Source organism: Pundamilia nyererei, unplaced genomic scaffold, assembly GCF_000239375.1.
Source record: "Pundamilia nyererei isolate P.nyererei 1_Seehausen unplaced genomic scaffold, PunNye1.0 scaffold00223, whole genome shotgun sequence".
Lineage (NCBI taxonomy): Eukaryota > Metazoa > Chordata > Actinopteri > Cichliformes > Cichlidae > Pundamilia > Pundamilia nyererei.
In genome coordinates this window covers 818,042-834,628 of record NW_005187624.1, presented here as the reverse complement: position 1 = coordinate 834,628, position 16,587 = coordinate 818,042, and the positions used below count along the sequence as shown (strand labels likewise).

The following is a 16,587-nucleotide window of genomic DNA, read 5'->3' as shown; positions in this document are numbered from 1 at the left end:
ATTCCCATGTTATTACGGTGTATCCATATAAATGGCCCACCCTGTACAATTACTCCTGTTGTCCTCCTGTCTCCTTCTACACATCTAAATGAATGTGGAACCATTTCAAATCTAGGTAATTGCATTTGGCAGCCAGTAGCTTTTAATAAGAGTAATTATTTAATATTGAGCATGGCTGTGGCCTCAAAGGAATGAATGCTGTTGTACAATGACTGAGTAAGGCAGTAATTTTTCATGCCTCCAACCTACAATTTCTTATATCAGCCTTTAATAATAAAAAAATGATTCAGATTAAGTTTTAGTGAAACACAGTTTAGCTCTATAGCCTCAGCAAATTCTTGTTTACATAAATCATATTTATTAGAATTATATTTTTCCCATGGTCATCCATGCCTCCCTAATACATTGGCTCTACACCCCCTGTAGGGGAGCAGCCCCACAGTTTCAGATCCACTGGATTAAAGTAAGTAAAAGTATTTGAAAATTGCTGTTTTCATCCCATTTAGAAGCATTAGGGTCTGTTGCTGTTCCATCCAGAGCAATTTAGAGATCAAAGTATCCTGTATTATTTGACACAGTGTGCAATATTTAAGGTCTCACTCTGTGTTTATTCAAGTAATACTTGATGAGCAGAAGCGTTTCTTCTCTGAGCCTCTGTGAATTTTCAGCCTCACCCACTCCCCTGACCTGTGGGGTCGCTGAAGGGTCAAATATTGATCTTTTTCTTTATATATAAATGTGTTCAGTTTAGTATGGCGTATGAACACACCATCCCTTTTTTCTATTATACAGTTGATAATTAGTTTTACCAACTATTGAAGTTCAACTTTATAAACTCCCAGCAGTCTCTGTTACATTATCTGGAAGTCCTAACATGTCAGCTAAGCTTCACAGACCTCAGCAGAAACAAAACCAATATTACATTATTTGATCATCCAGGCAGATCCTTGAGCCTTAAATGTTCATGCTGAGCTCCTGTTGTCCTCAGGCCATGCTCTGCCAAATTACAAACATTTAAAAAAAATATGATTATGTCAAAACATAGACAGTTTTGTTGGAATCCTACATGCTTAAGGTGAGACCAGGTCCACCATACAGTAAATGCATTCAGGAATCATAGAGGACTTAAGCAGAAAGATTAACTGCAGAAAGAGAGCACACATATAAGATCCACTCTGATAACCAAGTGCAGAGGAAAAAGCAGCGATCCTTGAATATTTCACATTCTTCTCTACTGTTCACTCTCTGAACAGAAGACATAAATTAGTGGAAAGAAGGCATATGAGCTGAGCAGGGTGTGTCTCCTAAAGGTTGGAAAGATGATCTCTGTAGGGCCTTGGTGTCACCAGACAGATGCAGAGTCATTAAATTTTTACACCTATATTCTAACCGTCAGTCACCGTCAATGAGAGACGCTTGTAAATGACACTCTGTAGCTGCTGACAGCCAGTCTGTAGGTTTCTGATGTGTTTGCTTTGAAAATATTCAGTGAGGCAGATCTGACTTGATGAGACTCAAAAAAAATTCCCTCAAGTGGAATGACCCTACAACCCTCAGTAGAGGTCGTTTATGTTTAAGCTACATGCGTGTATTGCGACATAGGTGTTAAAAATATAGCCACAATGTTTGTCTGTGTCAGGACGATTTAGACGTACCCTCCTGGCTCATGTTAATAACTGCTGTTTTCTTTTACTGCTTTTAAAGGTCACTCAGGCCCATTCACCTCTTGTAAAGTCTATATTGTTGATATCCTACTTGTAATTCGTCTTGAAGAAATATGCCTCCACTTCCTACTTGAGAAGACTCCTCTGACATTTCTCCCACTATTTCTGACGTAGCGTGCATCCTGTTGTTGTAAGCCTGCAGCCACCAGTTATCTAGCTCCAGCGCCCAGAGCCTGTTTCCTCTACCGAATGAGTGCAAGAGTACGCATCCTGCCAGGAAAGCCTGTCATTCACTCATGCATCATTGTCTTACAGTTTTCATCTGTCAGGGTGTTCAGGATACTTGGCTGCAAGTGTGTGATGGTTTCCAGGACACCAGGTGTGACTTAAGTAGGTTATCTAAGCTAAAAACAAACAAAGTGTACTTACTGAAAGAAAACAGAGTTTCACTTGTGTTTCAGTGCAGATTGATTTGACTGTAAGTCATTTGGTATCAATATCTGTGCATTTTGGCCAAGGGAAAGATGCTAAAGTTTACTTTGAATAAATAGATTTTATAATACACAATTGTATCATACATTGTGCCTGTATGAGCTGACTCAACCGGGGGAATTGCGCCATCTTGTGGAAGGAGACAGAATCAGTACTGAAATAAATAGTGCACAAAAATAATAAAAAGTACGGTACATGTACTGTAATTGGGGGTGAATTCAATTAGGAATGTATTGAAATATTTTGCTGAAAGATAAAAGAATACAAATCTTTAACTACAAACTTCCAGAAGTGAACAAACAGTGTCTTTTCCTAATGCATTTCTAACAGTGTTTTAACCATCAGAACCTCCAGCAAGGTTATGCAACAGCACGCCCTAACTGCTTGTTTTAGTGGCTTTCAGCATTTTGAAGAAAATTCTGCTAAAGCTGGACAGAAAGTGAAAGGGCTGTGCAGAATAAGTCTGGCAAACCCATAAAAGGTTAGAGGGTCAACACTGAGAGTTATAAGCTTAGAGTCCATTAGTGGATTATAACCATAAACACTCTCCAACAGGTCTCCTGCATCTCTCTTGGATTAAAGCGAGAGAGACAGAGTGAGAGAGATAGGCTGAGAGAATGAGAGTGCATAGAGAGTGATTGAATTGAGCAAATTCAAAGCTGAACACAGGACTCGGGGCACGTACTTGGAGAAATAAACGCTTGGCGACAACCTGAAGCAAAGTCGGAGCGGTGATTTGGTTTGTCATATTTAAGGTATACAGTTTATCACCTGACTACTATACTGAACTGTGCGAGGTAAGTTCAGCGAAGCACGGTAATCTATCTGCAGATTTTATGTGTGTGTGTAGTGTTGATGTCAGTGCCTGCTATATAAAAGATACAGATTCACTTTAACTGCTAAGGAATCCTTCATCAGTGATCAGTTATGTGGTAGCTGTGAAGATGAAGTGAAAGGATGAGCAGCTGTCATTTCATTTCATATTTAGTGGGTTTTATTTTATATTCTGGATGAACAACAGACCGAATGTGTGCTATTCTATTGTGTTTGTGGTTTCTTTCTGTTTGACAATACATAACCTCTGCCATGACCATCGTCATTGTTGTGTAACTTTCATTTTGTTCTGCCCTAAATTGTTTGTGGGTGTGTGTGTGTGCGTGCTTGTGTGTGTGTTTAGGAAGCATGAACGTGGACATCGAGGGGATAATCCAGTGCATCAAGCAGGGAGATGAGAATGGTGTTCAGATAAGGCTGCAGGAGTTCAACAAAGAGGTGACGTGACACAGAAGCTTGTGTATTTCTCACAAGTTCTAATGCTGCTCATGACACTGTTTTTCTGTTTTTGTGTGTGTGTGTCATTATTTCTCTTCCTGTAGTATGCCCAGTGTTTCTTCTTTGACACAGAGGAGAGGGAAAGACGGAGAGTAAGTCTGTTTATGTTGCTGCACCAGAAGGAAAGTTTACAGGCATAAACCCACGTCCTCCTGGTGCTCCTTATAACGTCACCTTATTCCCTCTCACGGCACACCTCCGACTTATCCGCCCCTCCCCACCCCTACACACTCCAATCTATGATTAGTAATTCTGCTGTATCAGTTGTCTCTGATCCTCTCTCCTTGCCTGCTCAGGCAGATTGAATCCAGACAGAGTGACTGAATAATTGTCTGGGTTAGAAAAAACTTCTAATTACCTTCAAATTAATAAATATGTTATGATATCCTTCACTGTCCCCTGTTAATTGATTGTCATTCCCAGCAAAGAAAACCTTTCTTTTGGGAATGACCTCATCCCATCAGTAAATTGCTCCTAAGCTTTGTAAATAGGTTTTTAGGGAAAATGCCATACTGTGAACCTGTAGAAGGACTTCTAACAGCACTATTTCCTCTCTCTTCTGCTACGTTTCCTGTCTAATGGATGACCATCTCTTAAGCAAAGGCGACTAGAAGAGGTAGGGTTTTGCCACAATTTAGAAGTAATTAAGCACTGCACATGAAAAGTACCGTAAAGAAATCCAGTAATCCTTGTTGCACTGTTTTACTAGTTCAGGAAGAATAAAGTGAGGGACTACACTGATTCTGACTCGGACTTGGACGAGTACGACCTGGAGGATCGAGGACTCATCCTCAGACAGGTGATCCGATGCTGTCACTCTCTGCTTGCCCAGATGTGATATTCTTAGTCCTTGTGAAAGTTATTATTATGATAAATTCCTGCAAACATGTTTCTGCTCCTGTTCTCAGAATTTAGGTGTTGTCCTTGTGAGGTTCATAAGGACGGAAGTCAAATGTCACCTGTTGAGAGTATGCCTACGCACCCTGAGGATCCTGTCCCGGGACCAAAAGGTCTTGGGGCCTTTGGTGACCGACAGCGCTCTCCTGACTCTGGCCAAACTAGCCGGGCTGACCACAAGTGACATCAGTGATGAAGTCAGCGACCCCGACTCTGATTTCTACGATAACATCATTGCCTCTCTCACCGAAACCAAAGTGCTGCAGGGTCACACTAATGAGGATGAAGCTGAAGCTGAAACTAACGACCAAAACGAGGAGCCGCCGGCCTTCGACGAGGATGCCAAAAGCGACATCAGCATCACCAACAGCGGCGATTTGGACAGCATCAGCTGGTTTGGGAGCCACAGGACGAGCATCAACGAACTGCACAGAGGTGGGACGCATCACAGGGTCCTGGAGCGAGGGCGGAGGGACCGCAGAGAGAGTAAGATGGATGTGGAGGAAGAGGTGGAGGAGTTGGAGTCCGGAGAGGAGGCAAAGAGAAAAGAGGCCCTGAAGGTGTTGTGTAACGTGGTGTACAACAGCGCCTGGGCACAGGAAAGGTTCAGTGCTCTCAGGTAGGCTCGGCACGCACACACAATCGCATCAGTTCCCATAAACTGTGTAATTTTCAGCAGCTTATAATAATCGCAAAGCACCTAAAAAACATGTATTCGCTTATTTATACCTGTGAAAGCAACAACTCTCGTGCCTGGTAAAGGTTATTATGACAAATAGAAGGACAGGGGACTGAAACAGTGCTATCCCGAGGACAGTGTCATTCTCACTTGCAATAAGCTGCATTTGGCTTCATCTGGAAAGTTCACATCTATCTCCTTTGTTTCCATCAGGCTCATGTGTGGCCTCATAGAGCGCGTATCATCCAGTGTCAGCTGGTCGAATCCCTCTAGTGCTCAGTTTTATGAACTGCGCTTCATGTTCCTCATGACTGCACTCCGGCCAGAGCTCAGCACCCAGCTTAAACAGGTCGCACGATGTCATATAGTCCAAAGTTATTCCTGTTTTACTCCTCATTACTGCCCTCACACTGATTATTCTCTTCCAGGAGGGAGGGGTTTCCATCCTCACAGCAGCCTTGGAGAGCTGCCTGGAGGTGCAGTGGAAGGACCAGTATGAGTGCGTCTTGGACCCACAGACACAGCCCATCTCTCTGGAAACCTCTCAGCGCGTCACAGAGATCCTCAAAATTCTCTTCAATATCACGCACAGCACCCACAAGCAGGACCCAAGTGAGGTGTGTGTAAAGGCCCTCGCATTTTTCAGAAGCTTTGCTTTCATGTTTACTTTTTACAGGAGTTTTAATACAATATATATGTTATCAGTCAAATATGCAATCATATAAAAGCTAAATGTGCGAAAGAACAGGACAGTTGAAGAGGCATTCGCTGCGTCTGTGCCTTTAATCAGGATGATGCGGCTCTGTACCGACACCTGGTGGCGATCCTGCGCCTCTGTCTGCTGAGGAAGTGTCTCCTGTCAGAAGACACAGATGAACTGCAGGGGTGAGCACAACGTGACAAAACCCAAGCTGTGAAAATATTCAGGCTTGATAATCTCATAATTTACTATCGTGCAATTATAACACATACTGTGCAGTTATAATTGATTTAAACGATGGACTATAAAATGAGATATAAACCTTCAGAAATTCTTTAGGGGTTGCAAAATCACTTTCATGCAGAAGCACTATTTTTAATAACATTTGAAGCAACAAGGATGAGTCTATAATTATGAGTTTAATAACATGCACCCTCCTCTTGCTTGCTTATTTGAGACTTCCAGATAGATTGAATGTTCAGCTGCAGGTCTGATTAAAATCTCAAGTATATATAGAAATCAATGCCTTTTTATTAGGTCTAGATGTTCTCATAAAAAGAAAATTTTGAGATATAATTCCAATAATAGTGTATTTTGAGTAGCATTTGTTATCATTTTGGATGAAACAGTGTATAATCCATCCAGCCAAACAACACCAAATGTTTAAAGGGGGATCTGCTCTGATCATTTTCAGCTCCTTTTTATTTTCAGGCTGTATTGGAGTAGCTTTGCATGGTTCACTGTTCAAAATAACCCTTATTTATCACAGGGATTACTTGCACATACACTGACCTCCAGTCTAACAGTATATGTCTAAAAAAAACAAGGAAAAGCAGAGCAGGGAATAGGTTTTCCCCGCTCTCTTCTATCAACACTCACTCCTTTGCCGTGACCTTCTCTCACTCCCGCAGTCACACAGTGAACCTGTTGTCAGCGCTTCCTCTGCAGTGTCTCGATGTGTTGCTGACGGTGCCTCTGGAGCCAGATTCAGAGCAGTGCAAGGGGGTCAACATGGACTGCGTCCACACCCTGCTGATGTTCATGGAGAGACGCCTGGAGGCGGTGAGGGAGTAGAAAAGAGTTCTGTTTGTAGAGTCATTTCTGATCCATTTGTGTGTTTGTGAGGGGTTTTTTTTCTCAGTGATTTGTTCTTAAAGTTTATATTTTGCAGCGTGAAAAAGGGAGCAGCTGGTATTACGGAAATAACGGAGAGGATTTGTTTTATGTGCTTTTCAGGGAGATAAGATCAAAGAGAAGCTGACACCAATCCTCAATCTGCTGACGGAGAGCTGCAGGGCTCACAGAGAAACACGGCACTACATCAGAAAATATGTAATATACGACACCTCAGAGATAGCTCCTGTGTTTCGCTTTTTGATGTTTTGATGCCAAAATATTTGTAGCACGTTTAATGTCCAGTATGCTTTTGATCATTTGCATGTAACCAACCAACACCTGACCTGTGCAGGCCTGGACTCTATAAGACTGAAGACTATAAGACACTTGTAGTATTCATAGTACTGTGCAAAGTCTTGAGACACCCCTCGCTTCTATATATATTGCTGGAAAAAAAATGCAAATACAGTATAAACAGAGTTAGTACAATTCTATGACCACTTTTATCCTTCAACACAGCCTGAACTCTCTTAGGTAGCTTTCTTGTAATTTCTTACAGTAGTATTCAGGGTTAGTTCTCTAAAAAAAAGTTCTTCTTTGGATGTTGGCTGTCTTTTGTTTTGTTCTATGTAAAGATGATGCGACACTGCCTCAGTAACATTGAGGTCCGGGCTCTGGGGAGGCCAATCCATGCACTGGCAGTGTGTTTGGGATCGTTGTCATGGTGAAAAATGAAGCTATTGCCAATCAGGTGTTTTGCAGATTGCATTGTATGGTGAATGAAAATCTGATGGCACTTGCCTGATTTATAATTTCATCACTTTTGATAGGATCCCCCAACACCACTGACTGAAAAGCAACCCAAAACCATGAACTGGCCTCCCAGTTTTGAAGATGCATGTTAACACTGACTGTTGCACATCTCTCCTGACCTCCTCGTACATACTGAGGACAATTTGAACCAGACAAGTTTACAACTTCCTCTTCTGTTCTCCATTTGTCCAGTTTCCTTGAATGCACACCATGCTGAGATGTGCCACGTTTTTGGATAACTGTCTTTGAGAAGCACCATGTTGGTGCAAAATACTATTTTATGCCGGTCCAGCTGTGTTACCTTTGGGATTTTTATAGATACAAAAGAAAGTAGCACCAATTGTATGTTTTGGTGACAGGTTGCTAAAGATCCAGTTTAAACTGGTTCATCCTATGAGTTAGATCCCTTTTTTTATGCTTCAGTAATTCATTGTTCAGTGTTAAGTGGCTTAATGAGCACAATACATGTTTCTCTGTAATGGTCAGGTACAAGGGTGGAGCTAAAAGTGAGTGAAAAAACAGCCAATGTTTAAAGAAAAACTAAAAAGACTTTTTTTTTTTTTAAAAAAGCGGTTGCTGAAGACTTTAGCACAAAGACAGCAGATCCTTTAATTCCGGGAAGATGTGCGTTGGCAGACTTGTTCCAGCTCATCCCTAAACACCCTTCTCCTCCCTCCAACACACTGACTATGAGAAAGGATTTTTCATTATATATTTGATTTGTCTCAGACTTTGAAATCCATCATTGTTTTGAGGTTAACGGCACATTTTGCTTCATTTGCAAGCATCAGAATGGTCTCGCTCATATTTATTTAAAAAAGAAGAAGAAACAAAACACATTCAAGAAAATTAAAGCTATAATGTGTCGCCATCATTAGATCCTGCCTCCTCTGAGAGACGTATCACAGAGGCCAGAGGAAGGCACCACAGTGAAGAGCCGTCTGATTCGTCTTATGACTCATCTAGACACAGACCTCAAACACTGTGCCGCTGACCTCATCTTTGTCCTCTGCAAGGAAAATGGTAAGAAGAAGCAATATGTGGATTAATAAAAATAGGGTGAAGTTACAGTCTGGTTATAAAAATAGAAAAATGCATATTGAAATGATCAGATGGTATTTAAACAACGGGCGTCATTAGTTTTTATTGTGCTTTAAAAAAAACTCTTATTACCTTTTAAATATTTGTGTTTATGTCTTTATTATTATTTTATGTAGTCTTGATAGTCATGTTTTTTTTGATTATATACATTATTTTAAATCTAATCTGTGAATGCAGTGGTGCTGAAATGTTTTTGTAGCTCTTTCTGTATTTTTTCTTTTGTGCCTTATTGAGAACACCAACGCTTCTTTTCCTAGTGAGCCGTTTTGTGAAGTATACAGGTTACGGTAACGCAGCAGGTCTGCTGGCCACCAGGGGGCTCCTGGGAGGCCAGGGGCCCAGGACCTCTGATACCCAGTACTCCAGCGACTCTGATTCAGACACCGAGGAGTACCGGCAGGTCAAAGACCGCATCAACCCGGTGACGGGGCGGGTGGAGGCAGAGCAGCCAGACCCTATGGAGGGCATGACAGAGGAGGAGAAGGAGGAGGAGGCCAAGAGGCTGATCATGCTCTTCAACAAGCTGTCCAGGTAAGCAAAACGTCAAAAAGCTACAAACATGAGAGATACACAAAAGTCTCAGATACTTCTAATGAATACAGTAAACGTCAACTGATTCCCACCACACCACAGCAAAAGTTTACAGAATTTAATTTATTAAGGTACAAATACAGAGTTGCAATAAAAGTGTCGAGCAGACTGTACATGTGTATATAACCAAAAGCTAATTCCAGCGCATAATCTGCAGCGTCTCAATGTGTTGCTGCAGAGGAAGTTCTTTGATGAGCATTAATGGGTCAAGTAGTCATTAAAATTGTATACTGGTAAGAAACAGTAAGGTCTGTAAAACTCAAGTGTTCCTCTTGTTCTTGCATAATACAGCAGATTGATGGTAAATTAAACAGTTAGGCTGTTAAAGCTCATGCTGGTGATCAAATCACCTGCATCTCGTGTATTTTACAGAGACAACATCATCCAGCCGATGGGAGTGGATGAAGAGGGGAAGCTCGTCCCAATGTCAGGACTGAAGGAAAATCCTCTCTCTGAGGAGGCGAGGTCTGAGTCAGAGAATGACGGAGAAACAGAGGAAGGAGACAAGGACTGATTTCTGTTCAACAGTTTGCTCAGTTTATCGATATTACTTTGTAAACATTTCACTTGTACAGGTCATCAGTGGAAAAGATGTGTTGTGTCTGTATGGGTGGTGTGAAAAGACAGAGCGATGTAGTTCTCGACCAAACAGAGTCGTGCTGAGAGAGAATAAATTCAAGAAAGGATATTTAAAAAAAGAAAAACCTAGACAAAAAAACCAAAGGTAATTTCACACTTCTTCTTCTTTTGACTCAGACTGGCAGCGTAGAGCAGCAATACAGTTACGTGTGACATCGCAATGGTGAAAAGGCCATTTTGATCATGTAGTAGATTCAGCAGAGGAATGCTACCCATTAATGTTTCAATAAAGTTTTCAAAACAAATAATCTCCGGTATCGATCAGTGTGGTTATCTGCACAGCACGCTGATGTGTCGTAGCACATGACATCTGCTGAGGTGTATGTTCCTCATATTAAGCTAATAATGTCAAAAAAGCTCCAGATGCTCTGGCTACATCTGCACTGCTAAAATCAGCTTGTATATTTATTTTTATCTGTGGCTCTGTTGTATTCAAGGCACTAATGCCAATTTCACTTTGTTGTATTACACTTTAGCAGGGGGTTTGTTACCAGGTTGCACTTGTTCACCCCTTAACACATTAATTTCACGGCATTAGGCCGATTATTATAACAAATAAGTTCATGAGCAGGAAAACTTGCAGCTTATGGGTGGTGTTTCACTTTGACTGCCATTAAGACTCAGTTTAAAAGAGGAAAAGTGAAGCTTAAAAAGAGGAGGAGGGCACAAAATGTTAAATGAGTGAAAGTCATGTCTCTTTACCTGAGTGACATCAGCTCATTACTGTAAAAATGTGATCTTGATTTTCAGTAACAACCCTGATCATGTCCCTGTGACTTGTTTTAAAATCCTAAGATAGAAATCAGTGCACACTTAGTCTCCATACAGTATAAGTCAGACCGTTTGATCCCGGGTGAAGTACAAACCAACACAGTACCAGTGTCATTATTAAACATTATTCACAAACATAACTGAGATGTTTTAAGAAGCCAAGATTAAAAATCTCAAATTAGTAAAGCAGCCACCGCTTCCAAATGTTCAGTACTCCATCATCTCCTCCAGGGACATCTGCAGCTCCACAGACTTCAGGGAAGAGGCGCCGTTTTCAACAGCCATGTTCTTGAGTAACTCCATCGAAGTCAGGCACACCTGAGCGGAGAAAATAAATAAGGAGCGGGAGTCAGGCAGAGTGCAAAGGCGACGCGTTTGAGCTCAACGGTAGCAGTGAAATCAGAGAAAGGTCGAGCAATGAGACGCGTCAAGCTGGCTTCTTTGAGAAACTTTTTGTATAAAGCTTTTGATTTCTCAGTGTGCCGTCCTGTGTGGAGGCTGAGGAGAAGGACGAAAAGAAAAAAAAGCTTTTACACCTGAAGGATCAGCTGTCAGCGCCGGTATTCAGGCTTTGTTCCCTTTGTGCTGTTAATCAATACTGAGGCAAAATTGCCTCTTCAAAAGTGCTGCTGAGTACGGCTCCCTCCTCGTGAGAGGGCAATTTTAGAGGTTGATCGCTCATGAAATTTAATACAAGTTTGTGCAGCAGAAAGGGGGAAAAAATCTCTGCCTATTTGAAATACTGCTTAGAGGTCTGTGAGAGCACAGCACTGTATGCATGTTTTAAATCATTTCAGAAAGTTTCCTCACCTCCACTGCGATGAGTTTTTTCTCCAAAGGCCTGCATTGTGGGTCAGGCCACTTTTCCCCAATACAGAAGAACAGGGAGCAGGGAGCGCACTCTTTAGCATTCCCCTCAATGAAGTCCTTTATTCCTAAGCAGACAGGAGACGATACATAAAAAACTGTACCTAAAGCCACTAAATTCACAAAAGCTCCAAAATAATTCCTCTTACCTACCTCGCACAAAGTCCGTGAACTTGTAAAGAACCTGAGGATGTTTAGAAATCTCTTGGGGTTGTCTGCTCTGGTCAAATTTGCAGAAGCTCCAGAAAGCTTTGCTTTCCCCCCGTCGCTGGCTGTAGACCACTTGGCCCGACACGCCAACTTCCAAGCCATCACCCAGCATGTCCAGAATCCGCTGGGTGAGGCTGGCTTGGTTTTGATCCACCATGGCTCCGGGACTTGGCAGGGAGACTATAGTGAGGCCTGACTCACGATCCAAAACTGTCCCATTGAGATCAGTACTGATGTGAATACAAGCATTTCTATATTTCAGTTATCGGAGAAAATCGCTGAGTTTAAAACAGTCGCATTTGCTAGAGGCTGTTTTGTGTTTTTTTAATCAAAGATATCAGCAATGAAAAATCCTGCAATATATAAACTATAATTAGTTATAAGTTAAACAGACCACGTTATATTCAGTATTGCTGTTTCCACTACAGTTGTTGCACTGATGCTAAGTTGAAACACAGCAGTATGGTTACAGAAGTAAACAGTGCATAACGATAAAGAGTGTTGAATCTTGAACTTTGAAGGCAAAAATTGCATACTGTGAATTTAGAGATTACATTTTCAGTCCTTATTCTAAGCTCTATTCCCTCAAAATGCTTTGCCTGGTGAAGGGGAACTTGGCTGAATAAATAAATCATTACATTTAAAAAAATTACTGAGCTTTAGAGGTGGGAGGATTTCTTTTCTCTTTTTTTTAAAGGAAAGACAAAGTGGTACTCATGCCTTCATGCTAATGTAAACCCCTGATCTCAGATAGAAAAAACAGTAGCATCTCCCTCAGTTTGTCCCTCTAGGAACGAGAATAAGGAAGCACGTTTTACAGTATATTTGAACTGGAACTGCTGAGCATTTGTCGCGTTCATTTTGATGTTACCTGTAGACCAAGCGCACTCCAGCCTCATTCTCAACCATCTGCTCCAAAACCTTCACCCCCCTGTAGTACACAGATATCTTGAATTGAGTCCCTGTGGATTCAGAGACAGTGGAAGTGTATGAGTGTACACTCTGTCCCTGCTATTCACATTGTCAGAGCGCTTTGTATATAAGTCCCTGTTAAACATGTTCCATTTGCATACTGTGTGTGCTGGATGTCATTTCAGAGTGTCTGTGTAAAAATCCCCATTTGTCTGATACAGCAGCATAGCATCCCACCCCCACCCACCCCCTTCTCCAACTTACTGAAATTATCTCCATCGCTGGTCTTTTGCATTGTCTGTAGGAACTGTGCCGCCAACTGCTCATCATAGGCCCCTCCCTCAGCTCCCCCAATTGGATGTGCTGGTTGCTCAGGCAACCCAGCTTCAGTAACTGCACCCTCATACATTACTGGATACTGCTGTTGCCCAGGCAACGGGTGTCCACCAATCGCAACCTGATTCTGCAGCTGCTGTTGCTCGGGAGGAGGCTCAAAGCCTGCGGTGCCCTCTGTGGAAAAGTTGGAGAAACTGAACCAGCTTGTAGAAAAGTACCTCAGATACTCTTTGTTTTCTGCTCTGACTGCAGCAGCGAGGAGGAAAATGATAAGCAGAGCTGATAAGCCTACCTGCTTCAGGGCTGATGTTCATTCCTCTGAGACACTCCTGGAGAATATCCGGGCTGGCAGCAGATTCTGCTGGCAGATATGGACCAGACACATTCAGATGGCGATTGTCGCTAATAAGCGCCAGACTAATGTTCCCCTTCTAAATCCAATGAAATAGGCAATTGCTCTCACCCAAAAACACAGCGCCTTCTGGAAGTAAGAGACATCCTTCTAAACACTGGATGTCCTGGGTCTGGGATAACACCGACACACATCTTATTCACTTACATCAATACCCAGCATTTCAGCAATACCTCTTTTTTGTTGCCATCTGTCCTCTTACAGGTAAACAATCCAACAGAGCAGTCTCACCTCTTGAATGGAAATGCCCAGATCTGCAAACAAATCAGCCCCATCTTGCTCCTGGGATCCAGCACAAGAGTTAGCTTCAGGAGTGAAAACATGCATTTTTTTTATTTTCTGAGAAACATGTCTAGTTAGAGATACAGAGACATGAGTGTATGCAAAATGTGCTGCACGGACAGACAGGAACTGAGCATGCGGTGCAAAACTGCATTATCAGATTTAAATTGCAAATGCAATATGAAGTTGATTGATTGCAGTTATAAAATGAGTAAAAAGCAGAACATCCTGCTGATCTTTTTTTTCTGTGCATTTTGAGTGCCAAACAGCAGAGTTTTCTTGAAATAAGCAAACAATTTCTTTGAATTGAATTTGCTTTCTATCCACTGTAGTTAAGATCCAAATGGTCAGCGGGTCCTCACCTTTTGACGTTGACTCGTCCGGCCACTGAAAGACTTTATGGGGGTTAGCGGCATCATTCTTGTTGTCATCCACCATTTTGAAGCCTTTAGCTCGTAGGGCGCTGCGGAAGTTCCTCTTCCAGACTGAGGGGTCTCCATTAGCCCGGCCGCTGCCGCTCACCTCCGCCCAGGCCTGCGGGGCAAAACCAGGATGAAAGCCGGAAGAAACTCCTGATGTGAACAGACTAAAGACTAACAAAGAACGGATTAGTGGACAAAGAATGAGATAAGCAGAAGATGGACGGATAGCTGATATCAAATTCATGCTCATGACTGGTTTCTATTAGATTGTCATGTCATGTCAGCGCTTGATGGCTACCTTAAAGATGAGAATGTCAGTGTTAGAGGAGTCCTGTCTCAAAGCGTGTTTCCACGGGATGCAGAACTTTGTTTGCTCTGGGTTTGTCCACTGGACACCAGGATACTTGTTGCTGTTAATCTGTTCCTGCAGCCACGGGATGAGCAGTGGTTTCGAATGAGCCATTTCTACAATAAGACAAAATATAACGTGAGCTGTGTCATCACAGCCTGACGTACAGCTTACTGATCCTGTACTCTTTTGCTATCATACGAGCAATCACTGTATAGTAACTTGGATGTGATGTAGGCTATTCCTTCATTCAGGCAGTTCATTAAAATAGCTCGTCTGTACTGGAGGTTAGAGCTATATAATTATTTATATACAGACAAATTTAATAGCCCACCAATCATAAAAAGAAGAAAACAAACAAAAAAATAATAATGAGGAAATCTCTCAAAAACTGACTCATATTTATTTAGTAAACAACAAACTGAATTCACGTTTTTATATCCAAATTTGAATCGGCACACTGGTCCTCTCTGAGAAGTCAGAAATTAATAAAGCATAAAAAACACAAGTCATTTTTCGTTCAGGAATGAAAGTAAATAACTGTAATTTTGCATCTTAATCCAAAAATAATAATTTACTGTCCTACTTTTCTTGCTTTCTTTTGTAAAACAGTACATTTTAAAAATCATACATAAGAACAATATTTATATTATTACAGTAAAAATATGATTTTGATTAAAGAGCGCAGACTTGTTGATGAAATTTACAGAAATATAAAAAAAAATACATATATTGGTAATTACCAGTATTTTGGCATAAACCTTACATTGAGTAGTGCTCTAACAAATTTGTCAAGAACAGTATATTCATATTTATTTATAATTTATTTTCTTGTTTAGATTATGCGTTCATTTGAACTATATTTCCATGCTTGCCTGCAGATGGTGCTATTTAGTCACATCTCATGCAACAACAGCAAAAAAAGTAATCTATAACTGACACTATTATATTAGCATTAGTGAGTTAACAGAAAAAAGGGGCCAAATTAAATGAAGGTTTCATTTAGACGATGAAATATGCATTAGATTATCAAAAGTTTAAGAAGAAACCTGAGCACGAACATCCGGATGTCAGGAAAGCTGTCGTGCAGCTGGGACGATTACAGGTTTTTATTGCCAATTTTCAATTGCATGAAAGAGGAAGCGGGCACATAGACAACAGCTGTTCAGCAACAGTAGAAATGGTGTAATTATAAAGTTTAATTAACTAATTAACGACATAACTTACGATAATATAAAATAGTATTAAAGTGTAGTAATACTAAACACTGCGTTTATAATGTATTAAAGTGTAATGTAATATATGGAAGTATTTATATAATCCTAAAAATCTTCCACACAGCATTTATTTTCACAATAACAATAACAGTTATTTAGGCTGGTCTTGTTGTTTAACTGTCGTCAAAGTAGAGCATAAGCGGTTCTTACAGCTGCCTGAACCAAAGATATTCAAGTGCAAACACTCCAGGATCGAAAACGAGTACAGTCTTTGAACGATGCTGTAGTCATAGTAGTAACCTTTGTATTAATGCCACTCTGGGACAGCGGTGCCAGCGCTAACAACAAAAACTCTCCCACCTTCAGTGCTGACGCTTCAGTCGGTGCAGGTGAGGGTTGACTTCAAAGTCAGAGCGTTTCCCGGGTGCAGAAATCAGTACAGTGACGGCTGTACGGTAGCTGTGTGTCGTGTCACCTGAAGCTGTGCCCCAAACTGTCACATACCGTCCCCGCCGCAGATACTTTAAACACTGCCCTGAGTGCGGCTGCTTTCCGGCTAACAAGCCTTTCTCGGGAAACTCCGAGTTCACGGTTTCGTTTTCCAGATGTGACGTCAGCAATGGGTTCATACCAGCTGGTCCCGCTAGGAGGGGTTACACACACACACTCTCTCATTGGCATAATGCACATCTAATCCCTCTGAGGTAAACAATTAAGACAAATGGAAATACCCTGCTTTGAAAATTAATGTCTTTATGGAAAGTACATCGGTTGAAAAATGTTTA

The 16,587-nt window shown here is 41.4% G+C and overlaps 2 protein-coding genes across 4 annotated transcripts; one reads left to right on the top strand and one right to left on the bottom strand.

Annotated features, from left to right (window-relative positions):
* The first annotated feature begins 2,726 nt into the window (after positions 1-2,726).
* LOC102203787 (synembryn-A) lies at positions 2,727-10,272 on the top strand. Its single transcript, XM_005748512.1, has 14 exons — positions 2,727-2,953; positions 3,334-3,428; positions 3,533-3,580; positions 4,087-4,104; positions 4,198-4,287; positions 4,397-5,004; positions 5,278-5,413; positions 5,493-5,681; positions 5,855-5,949; positions 6,676-6,826; positions 7,001-7,096; positions 8,572-8,716; positions 9,052-9,325; positions 9,758-10,272. Exons 2-14 carry the CDS (start codon positions 3,339-3,341, stop codon positions 9,897-9,899), a joined length of 2,082 nt encoding a protein of 693 aa, XP_005748569.1. The 5' UTR covers positions 2,727-2,953; positions 3,334-3,338; the 3' UTR covers positions 9,900-10,272.
* Positions 9,909-16,400, bottom strand: irf3 (interferon regulatory factor 3). Of its 3 annotated transcripts, none has more exons than XM_005748513.2 (11): positions 16,163-16,400; positions 14,535-14,701; positions 14,177-14,348; positions 13,764-13,837; positions 13,584-13,644; positions 13,413-13,481; positions 13,049-13,294; positions 12,744-12,834; positions 11,816-12,102; positions 11,606-11,730; positions 9,909-11,113 (listed from the first exon to the last, which is right to left on the bottom strand). In XM_005748513.2, the coding sequence occupies exons 2-11, from the start codon at positions 14,697-14,699 to the stop codon at positions 11,003-11,005; spliced, it is 1,401 nt and encodes a 466-aa protein (XP_005748570.1). In that variant the 5' UTR covers positions 14,700-14,701; positions 16,163-16,400; the 3' UTR covers positions 9,909-11,002. The 3 variants fall into 3 exon arrangements, with proteins under 3 accessions (XP_005748570.1, XP_005748571.1, XP_005748572.1); XM_005748514.2 differs by having other exon boundaries at positions 13,413-13,478; XM_005748515.1 differs by lacking the exon at positions 9,909-11,113 and having other exon boundaries at positions 11,651-11,730; positions 11,812-12,102.
* Between the last annotated feature and the right edge of the window lie 187 nt (positions 16,401-16,587).